We start from the raw sequence: 15,095 nt of genomic DNA, 5'->3' as shown, positions 1-15,095 counted from the left end.
GTAGCAGTAAACAAAAAAACTTAAGAAATTTTTATGAAAGGGAATTAAGACAATGGACCTAAGGGTTGCTAAAGAATTATTAAACAAGGATGCAGGGATGGGGAGGTATGGGGAAGTCAAAGAAAGAAGGGTATGAACTGATGAGCTTGAAGCTATACTGTTCTATACTGTTTTTATTATTTGTTTGGAAAATTAATAAAAATTATTATAAAAAAATAAAAATAAATTATTATTAATAATCAATTTGGCCTTTTTTTCTGAGTACATCGCTCTTATACCTTCCAAGAAGGGCCCCTCTATACCTATCCTCTCCATGCCTTTTAGTAGAAACCTCCATGATACGTTGTCGAATGCCTTTTCAGCATCGATGAAAATTAAAGCTGCGGGAATATCAATCTTAAGTTCCAAATACTCAATAATATTTATTATATGTCTTACGTTGTCCTTTAAGTACCTATTAGGTAGAAATCCTGCTTGATCTTTGTGGGTAGCTTTCGATAAATATTTTTTGAGCCTATTTGCCATTATTTCTGCAAAGATTTTATAATCATTATTGAGTAGTGATATCGGTCTGTAATTTCTTATGTCCATCTTGTCAAGTTCTGATTTAGGGATTAACGTGATGTGCGTCTCTTTCCAAGAATCGGGCACCGAACCTCCTTGCAAAATATTGTTCATTACATTACAAAGGACCGGGACCAGATATTCTTCTAAGACTTTGTAATACTTTTGGGATAACCCGTCAGGACCTGGTGCTTTCCCTGGTTTCATCCTCTTAATTACTTCCTTGATCTCATCAGCCGTTATTGGTTTGTTTAGGTAGGTTTTCTCCTCATCCGTCAGCTGTTCTCCTCTATTCCTTTCCAGATACTTATCTATTTCTTCCGTGTCTTCATCTTCCTTTTTATACAAATTTTTGTAAAATTGAAGGAACTTTTCCTCTATTTTACCGGGGTCCTCAAATATTTGTTCTTCTAATTTAATTTTGTTAATCACATTCTGTTTTTTCCTTTTTCTAAGTTGCCACGCCAATAGCCGTCCCGTTTTGTTCGCAGATTCAAAGTATTTTTGCTTCATTGATCTAATTCTCCATTCTACCTCTTGACTTATTAGTATCGAGTATTGCGTCTGCAACGTTTTAGAGATTTGTTTAGTCCCTTCGTCTCTGGGGTTTACTATTAATTTTTTCTCACATTCTCCTAATTGTTTAACTATTTCCTCCTTCTTTGATTCTCTTAATTTCTTTCTATAGCTATTTTGCTGAATAAAAAATCCTCTTAGGACCGCCTTACTGGCGTCCCAAACTATATCAATTTTTGTTTCTTTATTCAAGTTCATATCAAAGTATTCTTTAAGAGTAATCTTAGCCTTTTCACTTATCTCCTCATTTTCGAGTAAGTATTCATTCAATCTCCATCTATATGGGCCTGCTGATTTACATTTTATTTCCAACACTATTGGGTTGTGGTCAGAAAGGGTTCTGGGTTGTATTTCACATTTCATTGTTCTTATCGATAACTCGCTTGAAACCCATATCTGATCAATTCTGCCCCAACTCTGGTGTGGTTCTGAGAAATATGTGAATTGTTTCGTTATTGGGTTTTTATGCCTCCAGATGTCGATTAAATCCAGATTTTCTTGGAGATTATTAAATGATTTTGGGAGTTTCCCTTGGTTCGATTTCCTCTTTTTTCCATTTCTCTCTAATTCTGGTGATGGTACTCCGTTCAGGTCTCCAAGCAGAATTAATTTTCCATTCTAGCTGGTCAATATAAAAAACTGAAGCTTCAGAAACAGGTGCCTCCACACACTGCCTACTGCTCAATCCCCATCTTTCTCTTTTCAAAATTTTGTGCCAGGTCTAAAAGATTGTAAGCCTGAGAGCAGGGACTCTCTTGGTTTTCTTTATTGTTCTGTAAGCCTCCCTGACAAACTCTTTGACACTAAAAAGCAAAGTAAAAATGCTTAAACAGACAGTGTAGAAAATGGTTGAATTTTGTTCTGTTTGAATTTATTGATCCCTTTTATAAACTGGTGTGTTGCCACCCCCCACCAAAATAAATGTTTTGTGCTTCGATAACGGGTGGACATTTATTGTAAGGTGTTTTCGGCACAGCTCAGTATGGAAAAGAGGCATGCAAATTAGCTAAATCAGTCAATAAAAGCATCTTCCTGTTAGCTGAAAAATGTGTGCCATCATTCCTGCAATGGAGACGCTTGGATGCAGGATACAGTGGTACCTCGGGTTACATACGCTCGCCAGAGTGGTGCATGCTCTGGTTATCTCCCGCTTGGACTACTGCAATGCACTCTACGTGGGGCTACCTTTGAAGGTGACTCGGAAACTACAACTAATCCAGAATGCGGCAGCTAGACTGGTGACTGGGAGCGGCCGCCGAGACCATATAACACCGGTCTTGAAAGACCTACATTGGCTCCCAGTACGTTTCCGAGCACAATTCAAAGTGTTGGTGCTGACCTTTAAAGCCCTAAACGGCCTCGGTCCAGTATACCTGAAGGAGCGTTTCCACCCCCATCATTCTGCCCGGACGCTGAGGTCTAGCGCCGAGGGCCTTCTGGCGGTTCCCTCACTGCGAGAAGTAAAGCTACAGGGAACCAGGCAGAGGGCCTTCTCGGTAGTGGCGCCCGCCCTGTGGAACGCCCTTCCAGCAGATGTCAAAGCGATTAACAACTACCTGACATTCAGAAGACATCTTAAGGCAGCCCTGTTCAGGGAAGTTTTTAACGTGTGATATTTTATTGTATTTTTGCTTTTTATGGAAGCCGCCCAGAGTGGCTGGGGAGGCCCAGCCAGATGGGCGGGGTATAAATAATAAATTATTATTATTATTATTATTATTATTATTAGGTTACAGACTCTACTAACCCAGAAATAGTACCTCAGGTTAAGAACTTTGCTTCAGGATGAGAACAGAAATCGTGCTCTGACAGCGCAGCGGCGCTTCAGGTTAAGAACAGTTTCAGGTTAAGAACGGACCTCCGGAACGAATTAAGTACTTAACCCGAGGTACCACTGTATATGGCTAGCCACAGAAAGCCCTATGCTTAGCCTCCAGCACTTTGTTGGATGAGTGAAAAGTCAGCAGAAACCAACAAGAAGTGCCTTCTCTGTCAAGAAGTATTGAAGAAATATTTTACTTTTGCTTTTCTGTTTTCCTTTCAAAGAAAGTTGACATCTTACTAAAGATGTGATTACTTAAAATATTTTGGGAGTATTGGACCTGCTGGATTTGCTTACAGTGGTACCTCAGGTTACAGACGCTTCAGGTTACAGATGCTTCAGGTTACAGACTCTGCTAACCCAGAAACAGTACCTCGGGTTAAGAACTTTACCTCAGGATGAGAACAGAAATCTTGCTCCAGCGGCGGCAGCGGGAGGCCACATTAGCTAAAGTGGTGCTTCAGGTTAAGAACAGTATCAGGTTAAGAACGGACCTCTGGAACGAATTAAGTTCATAACCAGAGGTACCACTGTACTGTAACACTTGAGCTCTGAAAATTTATTTTATCATGTTTGAAGAAGTGTTATATTATTTGTTGATTTGCTATTTGCCGAATTGTTGTTTTTCCTCCTTAACTGGTCAGTCACATTTCAACCTAAGCCCCGAGTTTCCTTTTTCTCCTCATGCCTGTGCCAAATAGGGCAGTCATCAATCCCTGTAAGACAGGAGCAAATACCATTTTTGGCGTGTTTCAACAGGATATAAAAATAGGCCAACTGTCGGGGGAAGAAGAGGGACCAAAGAATAACGCAGCCGCTGCAAATCCAAATAAGTTGTGGTGTTGGTGCTGGGAAGTGAAGCAGCCACCTTGACAGATGCCTAAGCCTTTAGCTTTTAAAAGTTCCCAGATGGGGCAGGTCCAGAGTGGGAAAGGGCAGAGGATGCTGATGATGCTGATGATGATTTAGTTGATGAACCACTTCCTATCAAGCACCTCGAAGCAATTTCACAATACAGTGGTACCTCGGGTTACATACGCTTCAGGTTACAGACTCCGCTAATCCAGAAATAGTGCTTCAGGTTAAGAACTTTGCTTCAGGATGAGAACAGAAATCGTGCTCTGGCGGCCCAGCAGCAGCAGGAGGCCCCATTAGCTAAAGTGGTGCTTCAGGTTAAGAACAGTTTCAGGTTAAGTACGGACCTCCGGAACGAATTAAGTACTTAACCCGAGGTACCACTGTACAATAAAGAAATAAAGAACATTACATACATGTTTGTGTCCAGTTTCGCTCTCTAACAATCCATAATCTACAAGTCAGTAACAGAACATGGTTTTAAGTCAGACTAGCAGTTGTGGCTTGTTGGGGAGAAACAAGCCACAATCTCGGATTCAGTCATAACGCCAGGTCCCCTGTCCCTGGTCTTTTTCTTGTGCAAGGAGGGAGTAAGGTAAAGGGATCCCTGACCGTTAGGTCCAGTCGTGGCCGACTATGGGGTTGCAGCGCTCATCTCGCTTTATTGGCCAGTGGAGCCGGCGTACAGCTTCCAGATCATGTGGCCAGCATGACTAAGCCGCTTCTGGCGAACCAGAGCAGCGCACAGAAATGCCGTTTACCTTCCCACTGGAGTGGTACCTATTTATCTACTTGCATTTTGAGGTGCTTTCAAACTGCTAGGTTGGCAGGAGCAGGGACCGAGCAACGGGAGCTCATCCCGTCGCAGGGATTTGAACCGCCGGCCTTCTGATTGGCAAGTCCTAGGCTCTGTGGTTTAACCCACAGCGCCACCCGCGTCCCAAGGAGGGAGTAACGCAAGAGAAATGAGGATGCATGTCTTAGCACAGTTTATTGAGCAAAGTTTCTTGGCTTAACTCAGAAATTCACGGAGGTAAAGGCTGTCAGCAGCTACTAGACACAGTGGCTTTGCTCTGCCTCTATGCTTGGATTCGGATTGCGCCAATTGTTGGAAACTGCAGGAGGGGAGAGTGTTGTTTCACTAAAGACTTGCTTTTTGGCTTTCTTCATTCATCTGGTTGGCCACTGTGAGAACAGGATGCTGGGTTCCAGAAGACTTTCCTAAAGCCATAGACTGTTCTAAAGTCACAGGAAGCTGCTTTAGAATGCTTTGGACCATGGGCCCATTTAGCTCAGCATTGTCAGCATTGACTGACAGTAACTCTCCAAGGTTTCAGACAGAGAATTTTTCCTAGCCCTGCTTGGAGATGCCTGGGATTGAACCTGAGACCTTTGGCATTCAGAGCAGATGTTTTGCCACTGAGCTATGGTTTTTCTGCAAAAGTGTTAGTGCAAATCTGGCCTCTGTCTCCAGCTATAAAGCAGCCTTTCTATGAGTGGAACATGCCTTCCCCATTCGTAGGGCACTGCTGCATCCAGCCCGATGTTCTGTTTCGGCAAAATGCAAATGCAGAGAGCTGCTATTGTACTGGAATAACAATTATACTGCACTCTGGGTAACTATCTTGCTGTGTTTCTTCTTTCTCTTCCCCCACCTTCCTGCCACACACACACAACTCTGATTCCCCTTTGTTTTTGGATTCTAAGCCCCTTGGGCTATGATCAAACTTGTTTATTATACACAAGTGCCATGTGTATAATATGGCGCCAATTAAATAAATTGCATTCACATAACTGAAACAAATATCATTCATGTAACTTAATGCTTGGTACAGAGGATCTGTTGGAGGTACTCAGTACCATAAGGTGTGATCTCTTACTTGACTTTGTATCCCACTGGGTTCATAAGATGGAGAAACTGTGATAAGATCTTCAGATGAGCCGCCTTTTGAACAACTGTACTGTCAATTGGTGCAATGTGCTAGGTATGTTTAAAGGAGAGGGATTTGCCTATAGTGCCACCCAGCTTAAGGAGGTTCAACACATGCCAACTTCAGGCTTTCTTCTTTGCCTTTTTTGATCCAACATTTTAAAACTAACTTTACGGTCTCTTCCAGCTTTTCAGTTTCCTAAATCATTGGATGTTCTCAGTGGTTGTATTGTACACTGTCCCGGAATCTGTTGGAAGTGGTATAGACATCTTAAAAGCATGATTTCCTGTTGCTTTTCTAAAAATAAAAGAGTAACACCTGCCATCAGTCATGTGCTGAAATGATGCCTGCTTTCAGAACAAATTTCAAAAGTCACACTCAGTGCCAGATCGCTGTTTGGCTTGGACTGTGCCGCAGCATAGCAGAACATCAGCTGGTGGTTTGGATGGCAGGGAGACATTTGGTATCGAATTCACTTTGTGTACAACCTGGTACATTGTGGGAAGAGGCTCCCAAGTCATGTGATTTTGTTCCTCTTACTGTTTTTCAGGGAAGCCGATATTTTCAGTTGACATTCATCCAGATGGGACCAAGTTTGCAACTGGAGGGCAAGGTATGTTCACAGATTATATCCTCTAGAGAAAACTCTGTTTCCAAGTTGATTACTGGTTACCTTGAAAATGAATCATGGATCATTTTCTTTTTCAATGCAGTACCAGACAGTTACATGTGGGGCTGATTGCATGATAACCATTGCAAACCATACATCTTTTTTTATTTTGATGCAGAGGTGGAAAGTAAAACTGCATAAGCCATTTCTCGTAAAACTGATCTACCCTCCTTTCATGCGCGCAGAAGTAACGAACCACAGTTTGTGGCTTAACGTTACGTCTGAACCAGTAATCTGCTTCATTTAGACCATGATTGTTAAGACAAGGTGTGTTCTTGGCTTTTGTTGGCATGAAACAACCCATGATCCTCAGCTTGGATGTAAAAGTGTGCTGTGGTTCATGGTTTGCTGCTCTCGCTTGTGCAATAGGAGAAGCAAAACGCGAGAGATCTTTGCATTTGGGCTAAACTATGGTTTAGCATGAGGTCCAAACCATAAATGAGACTTGCTGTAAATCTTTCAACACTCATATTTTCTGTAAAGGTAAATGTAAAGGGACCCCTGACCATTAGGTCCAGTCGTGACCGACTCTGGGGTTGCGGCGCTCATCTCACTTTATTGGCCGAGGGAGCCGGCGTACAGCTTCCGGGTCATGTGGCCAGCATGACTAAGCTGCTTCTGGCGAACCAGAGCAGCGCACGGAAACGCCATTTACCTTTCCGCCGGAGCTTGCACTTTGACGTGCTTTCAAACTGCTAGGTTGGCAGGAGCAGGGACCGAGCAACGAGAGCTCACCCCGTTTCGAACCGCCGACCTTCTGATCGGCAAGTCCTAGGCTCTGTGGTTTAACCCACAGCGCCACCCATGTCCCTCATATTTTCTGTGGGATGTCCAATATAACATATTAGGACATTTCTTCCTTAAATTACCGTACAGTCAGGCTTCCCTTATTCTGTTGAATAGCGTTGCTGTTGAGATATGACAGGCGGTCACAGTCTGTACTTTCCAGGAACAATGGAAAACGTTTTTGTTCCAACAGGCTTTCCCAGCTGCATAAACGTGTCCTTGCCATGAGTGTGTCTATTTGGCATTGTTTTAGTTTTGTTTAATTGTATCAGTTGTGTTTTTGTGTGTGGTGACTGCCTTGAGATTATTGTGTGAAAGGTGATGAATAAGTGAATGACAATGATAATTCATTGCTGTTTGACACCAGTTCAGAGCTAGTTCAGATCTTTGGCTCCTGTTGATACTGTCTTTCACATGGGGAGGAGGGGATGGAGTGCACAAATTATAATGTGATGGGTGTTTCCCCCTGTTCTATGATTCTTTGCCTCCCCACTTAAAAGAGATGAAATAGTCACAGATAACATGCAAATGGCCATTTCACTTATCCAATATAAATTGAAGGGGATGGCAGCATTTCAATGGGGACAAAACCTGATACCTTCCCTGCCACACTAGAGATCCCATTAGGTTTTTACATGCATCACACGGAATGTGGGTACACTGCATACATGTGTTTGTTTGAAAGCGGTGCTTACTTGTTAATTTGAACAGCTCAGCTAGCATGTAATACCTACAGACTGTGCACTTTCCGGTGGTTACATGTGAATAAATGTTCAGTCCAACTGTTGCGTATAAAGATTGTGTGCTTGTTGAAAATGTGTTTGTGTGTGTCTGTGGGCTGTGTAAATCCTCTAAGAAAAGGAAACAGACAATGGAATGTTATTAAAGCACACATTTTAAAATCATGACAAGCAACGCCTGCTTGTTATACAACTGTTATCGCTCAGGTTCTTCTCTCCCAACCATTTCTTTTCCTTCTTAAGTTTTCAAATTAAAAAGTAATAATTTATTATTAGTATCATTGCTGATGCTATTTTAACTGTCCTTTTCTACTGCTTGGAGTGACATGGTTTTAAAACTATAGAAATAATTAAAAATCTCTAACCTCACCATAGAAAAGAACAGAAAGAAGAACTGGCAGCAATGTAACTGCTAGATCATCATCACAATACAGCTTTGCCTCATACAGATAGACCTTCTCCACACACAAGTTTCCCCTGCCACAATGAAGGGCATTTTGTTAGCTTACATTCATCTTGACATTGCTCAGCGTAGTTTAAAATGTGTAATTTAATAACAGTCTATAACTGGTTTCCTTTCTTTACTTTATTTACATTGGCCGGCTCAACCCCATTTCTGTTAATCAAATCAACGATGCAAGCAAAACTTGTTGCTGTTTCTGAAGAGTGACATTTGATAATGACTAAATCGTCTTGGCCATTTTCCTTTCTTAGGTTATAAGTTTGAACAATCATTCTAGCTATTTGTCTCCATATGATCCTGCTTTTTAAACCCTGTCGATTTTAGCAAATCTGGTGCATCTGTATGCTGTGGGCTGGACTGCAACTTTTGCTTTTTCGTAGACAGTTTAGTGTCCCAGTGCCAAGGAAAATTAGCTGAATATATTTTGAATGGGAATGCATGGGATAGCTCAGTTGGTAGAGCATGAGACTCTTAATCTCAGGGTTGTGGGTTTGAGCCCCATATTGGGCAAAAGATTCCTGCTTTTCAGGAGGGTTGGAATAGATGAGCCTCGGGGTCCCTTCCAACTCTACAATTCTATGATTCAGCAGTTCTGAATTCTGTGGTTCTATGAAACACCGCTTGGGTGCCAAAGAGCTGTAGGCTTTATGGCGGAAATGACTGGCAGAATCCGAGACCAAGGTGAAGAGTTGGTGGAAGAAGATTGGAAAAAATTCAAAGTTTATTTACAGAAACATTGTAAAATTAAGGAATGTTAGAAGGTTGTTGGAATGAAGTAATGTGGTTTTTGCAGAAATAATATAAAGGATTAGGTTAAAATTGATTTATTAATTGGTGAAAGACGAGAATTACAATATATTAAGATAAATTATTAGGATAAAAACAAAGCTGGAAAGGATTTGCTGAAACACCTAATTGAACTAGAATACAAAAAAGGGATGTGTGAGGAGGTCAAGGAAATAAGCAAAGGAAAGAAAGCTATGTAAAGGTCTGATTTGTTCTTTTTTAATTGTTTGTGTGTATTTTTTATGTCTTTGTTATTTTTCTTTTTTATTGTTCTTCTCTGTAACTTTCAAAATCTGAATAAATATTATATATATATATATATATATATATATATATATATATATATATATATAAAGAGTTGCAGGCTGTAATCCAGGGGTGCCCAGACTTTTTTCAAAGAGACCCAGATTTGATGAACATGCGTGATGGCCGACCAAAGTTTTTTTACCATTTCCCATCAAAGTTGTTGAGCTTTTTTAAGGATTCAATCCCAAAGTAGTTCAGATCTTTTTAGGATTTTACCCCTATTAAATCAACCGGCAGGCCAGATTAGGACTTTGCACATGCCTGCTGTAATCCTATATAGTTTTACTTGGAAATAGGTCCCATTGGAATCAATGGTGCTTCCAGCCAGTGGCCTTCAACCAGTCAAGACTTGAGACCCACCTCTGACTTCCAAGCTGCAACATAGGACCCATCTGATTTATAGCTGGTAGCGTTATAGTAATGCATATTATTAAATCCTAAAATGGCAATTCACAGAGCAGTATACATAAGTGTTACTTCTGCATCACTACTGAATGAAAACGAATCCTGCAGTGTGGCAAGAGAAAGGCATGAGCATGCAGTAGCTCAGAAATATGCATTTTATTTTATTTCTTAAATGGCTCCTGCCTTCCTCCTTCTACATTGCAGCTCTCGTGGAAATTGATAAAATGAGCATTTTGTCCGGTGAATGCGTCCTGGTACAGATAAGCATGTAGTCCTCCTTTGGTCTGCTCAGCCGAAGCTGGAATCCAACATGGCGGCAACAGCTTTGCTGCGGACCACCTGGTGTGGCCTTGCGACCCATCTCTGGGTCCCAACCCAGGCTGAAGACCTATGTCCTGAGCAGATTTGTTGTGTGCTCTATCTAAAGCAGCAAGTGCAAGTACCGTATTTTTCGCTCTATAACACGCACCCGACCATAACACGCACGTAGTTTTTAGAGGAGGAAAATCCGTAGGCATGCCACCCATAGGCATTCCCTCCATAACACGCACAGACATTTTCCCTTACTTTCTAGGAGGAAAAAAGTCAGAATACAGAAAGTTTTTATTTTCTTTTATGGAATCAATTAATAAAAAGAATGATGGGGAAAAAAAGTGAGTGTTATGGTGCAAAAAATACGGTATTTACTCTTGTGCAATGGAATTTACCTCCCACCCTCTTGTTACCCCTCCCCCCCAAAAAAAATCAGTTCTGGGTTTCCCCCCTCCTCCCAACCCTCTGGAGCAGATTGGAGAGGAGGGTGCAGAGTGGGCTTGGGGGAGTTCTGCTGTGCAAATATAAATGGAACTCTCTAGTTGGAATCCACCCACCCCACAGTGTTGCACTGTCAGTCTTTCTCTGTTTGATCATCATCATCATCATGGCTGCAAGCAGGTAACGAAAGTACTCTCTGTGGAAACACCAGCGCTTTTTTGTAAAATGGTATGTTGATTTCTCTTTCTCCTTAGGACAGGATTCTGGGAAGGTTGTGATATGGAACATGGCTCCCGTCCTCAAAGAGGAAGACGAAAAGAACGAGAATGTACCCAAGATGCTCTGTCAGATGGACAATCATTTAGGTATTGTAGAACAGGGGAGGGCGGACTTCAGGTGTGTGGGATCCAGGAGAGTTCCAACATCCACCAGGGTGGTTAGGTGCAACAGGCATACTGTAAGGATTAAAAGATAATGAGACCTGGAATTTGTTTGGCTGATTTTTAGAACAGTACCAGAAATGGACAGAGCTCACAATCCTTCAGCAGAGAAACCCACTTCTGGTTTACCCATCGCCCCCTAGCTCTCGTAATTTCAGACGTATAATTTAAGGGGGCCAGGGCCGGAATTTTGTTCTTTAATAATTGATAGTCAGAAATCCTTGACCATTTACTGAAAATTGCCCATAGATATAACACCACATCTCTTATCTACCTTCTATTTGTCCCTCCTGGAGAATTACATTTCCATTTCGGTGCTGGTTGGTCAGTAAAGTGCAAGGAATGGCATGGAGTAGTGTTCTTCAACGTTGGGTCCCCATCATCTTTCAACGCCCATCAACTTTCACAATTGGCTAAGCTGGCCAGGGATGATGGGAGTTGTAGTCCAACAACACAAGGGACACTACACGGTTCTGGTGTAGAGAACCATGGGCCTTAATTGCATATCAGAGGAGTGTAGACTTTGAAAACTGCTTTGAATGTTACACTAAGCCATGGTTTGGTGTTAAGGAATGACCCATCTTCTTGCATGCTCCTCCCCCCCCTTGTTCCACTTTTTAGAAATATCTTTCTGATGTCCAGAAATGAGTGGGTTGTACTAGAATACCAGATGGTACCCATTCTCAATTGCACCATTTTTTAAAGGATCTTAGTTATGCCACTGAAATATTTTAAAGGAGAACAGAAGGCTGTAAAGACTTAGGTACTCATACACACCACCTCCTCCAATATGACCCTGCCCAAGTTGTGAGATCAACATCTATGGCCTTGCCCTTTATCCACCACCAGAACATGTATGTGGGTACAAAAGTAGTAGAGGGGACCTGAAGCACTGAGCATATTGAATCTTGTCATTGGCAGTTAATTCCTGCTTATCAAATGCTATTGAGTGCATTGATATTTGTTCGCCTCTGATGTCGCTGAGTTTTTGTTTCATTTTATTTTGCTTTCCTGGGTTACTGTTCTACAGACGTGACATTATGCCGCTTTGCTCGGCTTGTAAGCTGTTTTGATCATTGAAAAAATTCCAAACAATAAGTACATTTCAAATACTTGTTTTATTGGTAACGCAACATCTCTGAAGGAAAGCATTGTTTGAAATGTAGGCAATCGCATTTCCTTCCCTCTTCATTCATGGTTAGCTCCCCCTCCACTTGTACTGTTTGATGGGTGCAGCTCCCACCGGTGGGACAGAAACACAATCTGTTTCTGCAGCTGAGATCCAGTGCATGAACACTGCAGAAAGATAAAGATGCCATTACGATTATCAGAAGCATACAGAGAGAATTGCGAAGGGTGTGAACCCATAAAAAATACTGTGAACTATTCTGACATGCCTCGATATAAAAATCCACCTTCTTTCCGTTTGTGTGTGTTTCTTCCATGTTAGCATGTGTGAACTGTGTACGATGGTCAAACAATGGCATGTATCTGGCTTCCGGGGGAGACGACAAGCTGATCATGATTTGGAAGAGAGCTGCGTAAGTGTGCTGCCCGCCCCCCGCCCCAAATTTACATCTTTCCTTGTTCTCTGAACATTTGTTGAGTTATTCCTTGTTTCTTATCTCCAGAGTTGTGTAAACACTTTCTAGAATACACAAAGCTAATTTTTTGTCCAGGCTTTCCCTGACCCACGAGGTTGCACCCTGACTTATGTCTCTTAATCCCCTGAATTCCAGTTTTACTTGCTTTTACAGTCGTACCTCTGAAGTTGAATGCCTTGCGAGTTGAATGTTTTGGCTCCCGAACGCCACAAACCCGGAAGTGAGTGTTCCGGTTTGCGAACATTCTTTTGGAACCCAAATGTCCAACGCAGGTTCCGTGGCTTCCGATTGGCTGCAGAAGCTTCCTGCAGGCAATCGGAAGCCGCGCCTTGGTTTCTGAACATTTTGGAAGTTGAACGGACTTCCGGAACAGATTCCGTTTGACTTCTGAGGTATGACTGTATATGTTTTTATAATGGTTTTGTTTGTTTTAGGTTTGTATTTTTGTTCCAATGAATGTTTTTTTTCTATCGTACAGAGTCTACACTGCTTAGAGATTTTTTTTAAAAAAATGTGGTTAGGTTTTTGAATAAAATGAAGAAATTAAATAAATAAAGGTTCCCTATTAAAAGTCTCCTCTAAATGTGGGGTGGGGTGAGGTTTTTGTCTGCTAAAGTTCACTTCAACTGTTGTGGTGGTTCACAAAGGAAACCTGCCGTGTGGTTGCTTTTGGTAACTCTTGTTCCCGTCTTCCATAGGTACATTGGGCCGAGCACAGTGTTTGGTTCCAGTAGTAAACTTGCTAACGTAGAACAATGGAGGTGTCTCTCAATCCTTCGAAGCCATTCGGGGGGTAAGTGTGTCTGAAACACTGGAAGATGCTCACAGTGCATTACTTGATCTCTCAACCCATCCCAAAGTTCAATCCCCGTTATCTGGTCTGCTTTAGATAGATGCTATTTGGCACCCAGTAGAATGGTCAGCAGGGACGCGGGTGGCGCTGTGGGTTAAACCACAGAGCCTAGGACTTGCCGATAAGAAGGTCGGCGGTTCGAATCCCCGCAATGGGGTGAGCTCCCGTTGCTCGGTCCCTGCTCCTGCCAACCTAGCAGTTTGAAAGCATGTCAAAGTGCAAGTAGATAAATAGGTACTGCTCCAGCGGGAAGGTAAACGGCGTTTCCGTGCGCTGCTCTGGTTCGCCAGAAGCGGCTTAGTCATACTGGCCACATGACCCAGAAGCTGTACGCCGGCTCCCTCGGCCAATAAAGCGAGATGAGCGCCGCAACCCCAGAGTCGGCCACGACTGGACCTAATGGTCAGGGGTCCCTTTACCTTTACCTAGAATGGTCAGCGTTGCTTTCCATTGCACTGCTCTGTGCAGTTATTTAAAGGTAAAGGTAAAGGTACCCCTGCCCGTACGGGCCAGTCTTGACAGACTCTGGGGTTGTGCGCCCATCTCACTTAAGAGGCCAGGGGCCAGCGCTGTCCGGAGACACTTCCGGGTCACGTGGCCAGCGTGACATCGCTGCTCTGGCCAGAGCCAGAGCCAGAGCCAGAGCCGCACACGGAAACGCCGTTTACCTTCCCGCTGGTAAGCGGTCCCTATTTATCTACTTGAACCCGGAGGTGCTTTCGAACTGCTAGGTTGGCAGGCGCTGGGACCGAGCAGCGGGAGCGCACCCCGCCGCAGGGATTCGAACCGCCGACCTTTTGATCGGCAAGCCCTAGGCGCTGAGGCTTTAACCCACAGCGCCACCTGCGTCCCCGTGCAGTTATTTACATCCTCACTTAACAGGTGGCCGGCTAGATAAAAGGCAGCAAATAGCAAGAGTCATACCCTAATGAGCTCATCACATAGTCATTACTGCACTTTCCCGTGTATAACACCCCCCCTATTTTGGGGTACTCCCAATTTCAGAAGATGTTGAGCTTTTTGGGGGGGAGGATTGGAGTTGTTGAGCTTTTTTTGGAGAGGATTGCCCAGAGTTGTTCAGCTTTCTTGGGGGGGGGGGGCGATGCAGTAAATCACTAACCCGACAGTTAAAATTGCTCGCATCGCTCGTGTCTGCAACAAGCAGAAGGCTGTGAATTTCAGTTCTCTGAACTCAAAGGGAGCTGTTAAGTGGATGGGTGGCTAGTTTTCTGTTTCCCCTGAGAAATGATTCACATAAGGTGTGTGTTTGTTTGTTTGTTTTTTGTATCCCCTACAGATGTCATGGATGTGGCATGGTCTCCTCATGATGCTTGGCTGGCCTCTTGTAGTGTGGATAACACTGTTGTCATCTGGAATGCTGTCAAATTCCCAGGTATAACGCAGAGTTCTGACTATCAAGAGGTAATGATTTTATTTCGCGGGGGCCGCCGCTCAATATGGCAAACCTTTTTGAACAAAACAAACCAGAAGCTGTGCTTTGGTTTTTGAACGTTTTGGAAGTTGAACAGACTTCCGGAATG

The 15,095-nt window shown here is 42.9% G+C and overlaps 1 protein-coding gene across 1 annotated transcript in view; it reads left to right on the top strand.

The window, feature by feature from the left end:
• The window catches only part of HIRA (histone cell cycle regulator), a 69,747-nt gene that overhangs the window by 15,675 nt on the left and 38,977 nt on the right, over positions 1-15,095 (top strand). Inside the window, exons 2-6 of the mRNA XM_079956521.1 lie at positions 6,299-6,361; positions 10,912-11,022; positions 12,548-12,638; positions 13,400-13,494; positions 14,852-14,947. Coding sequence (XP_079812647.1) covers positions 6,299-6,361; positions 10,912-11,022; positions 12,548-12,638; positions 13,400-13,494; positions 14,852-14,947 — 456 coding nt within the window. The remainder of the gene's footprint in view (positions 1-6,298; positions 6,362-10,911; positions 11,023-12,547; positions 12,639-13,399; positions 13,495-14,851; positions 14,948-15,095) is intronic.

Source organism: Podarcis cretensis (genome assembly GCF_951804945.1).
Source record: "Podarcis cretensis genome assembly, chromosome: 16".
NCBI lineage: Eukaryota > Metazoa > Chordata > Lepidosauria > Squamata > Lacertidae > Podarcis > Podarcis cretensis.
Note: the sequence above shows the minus strand (reverse complement) of the source record. Positions and strands in the feature narration are given on the sequence as shown.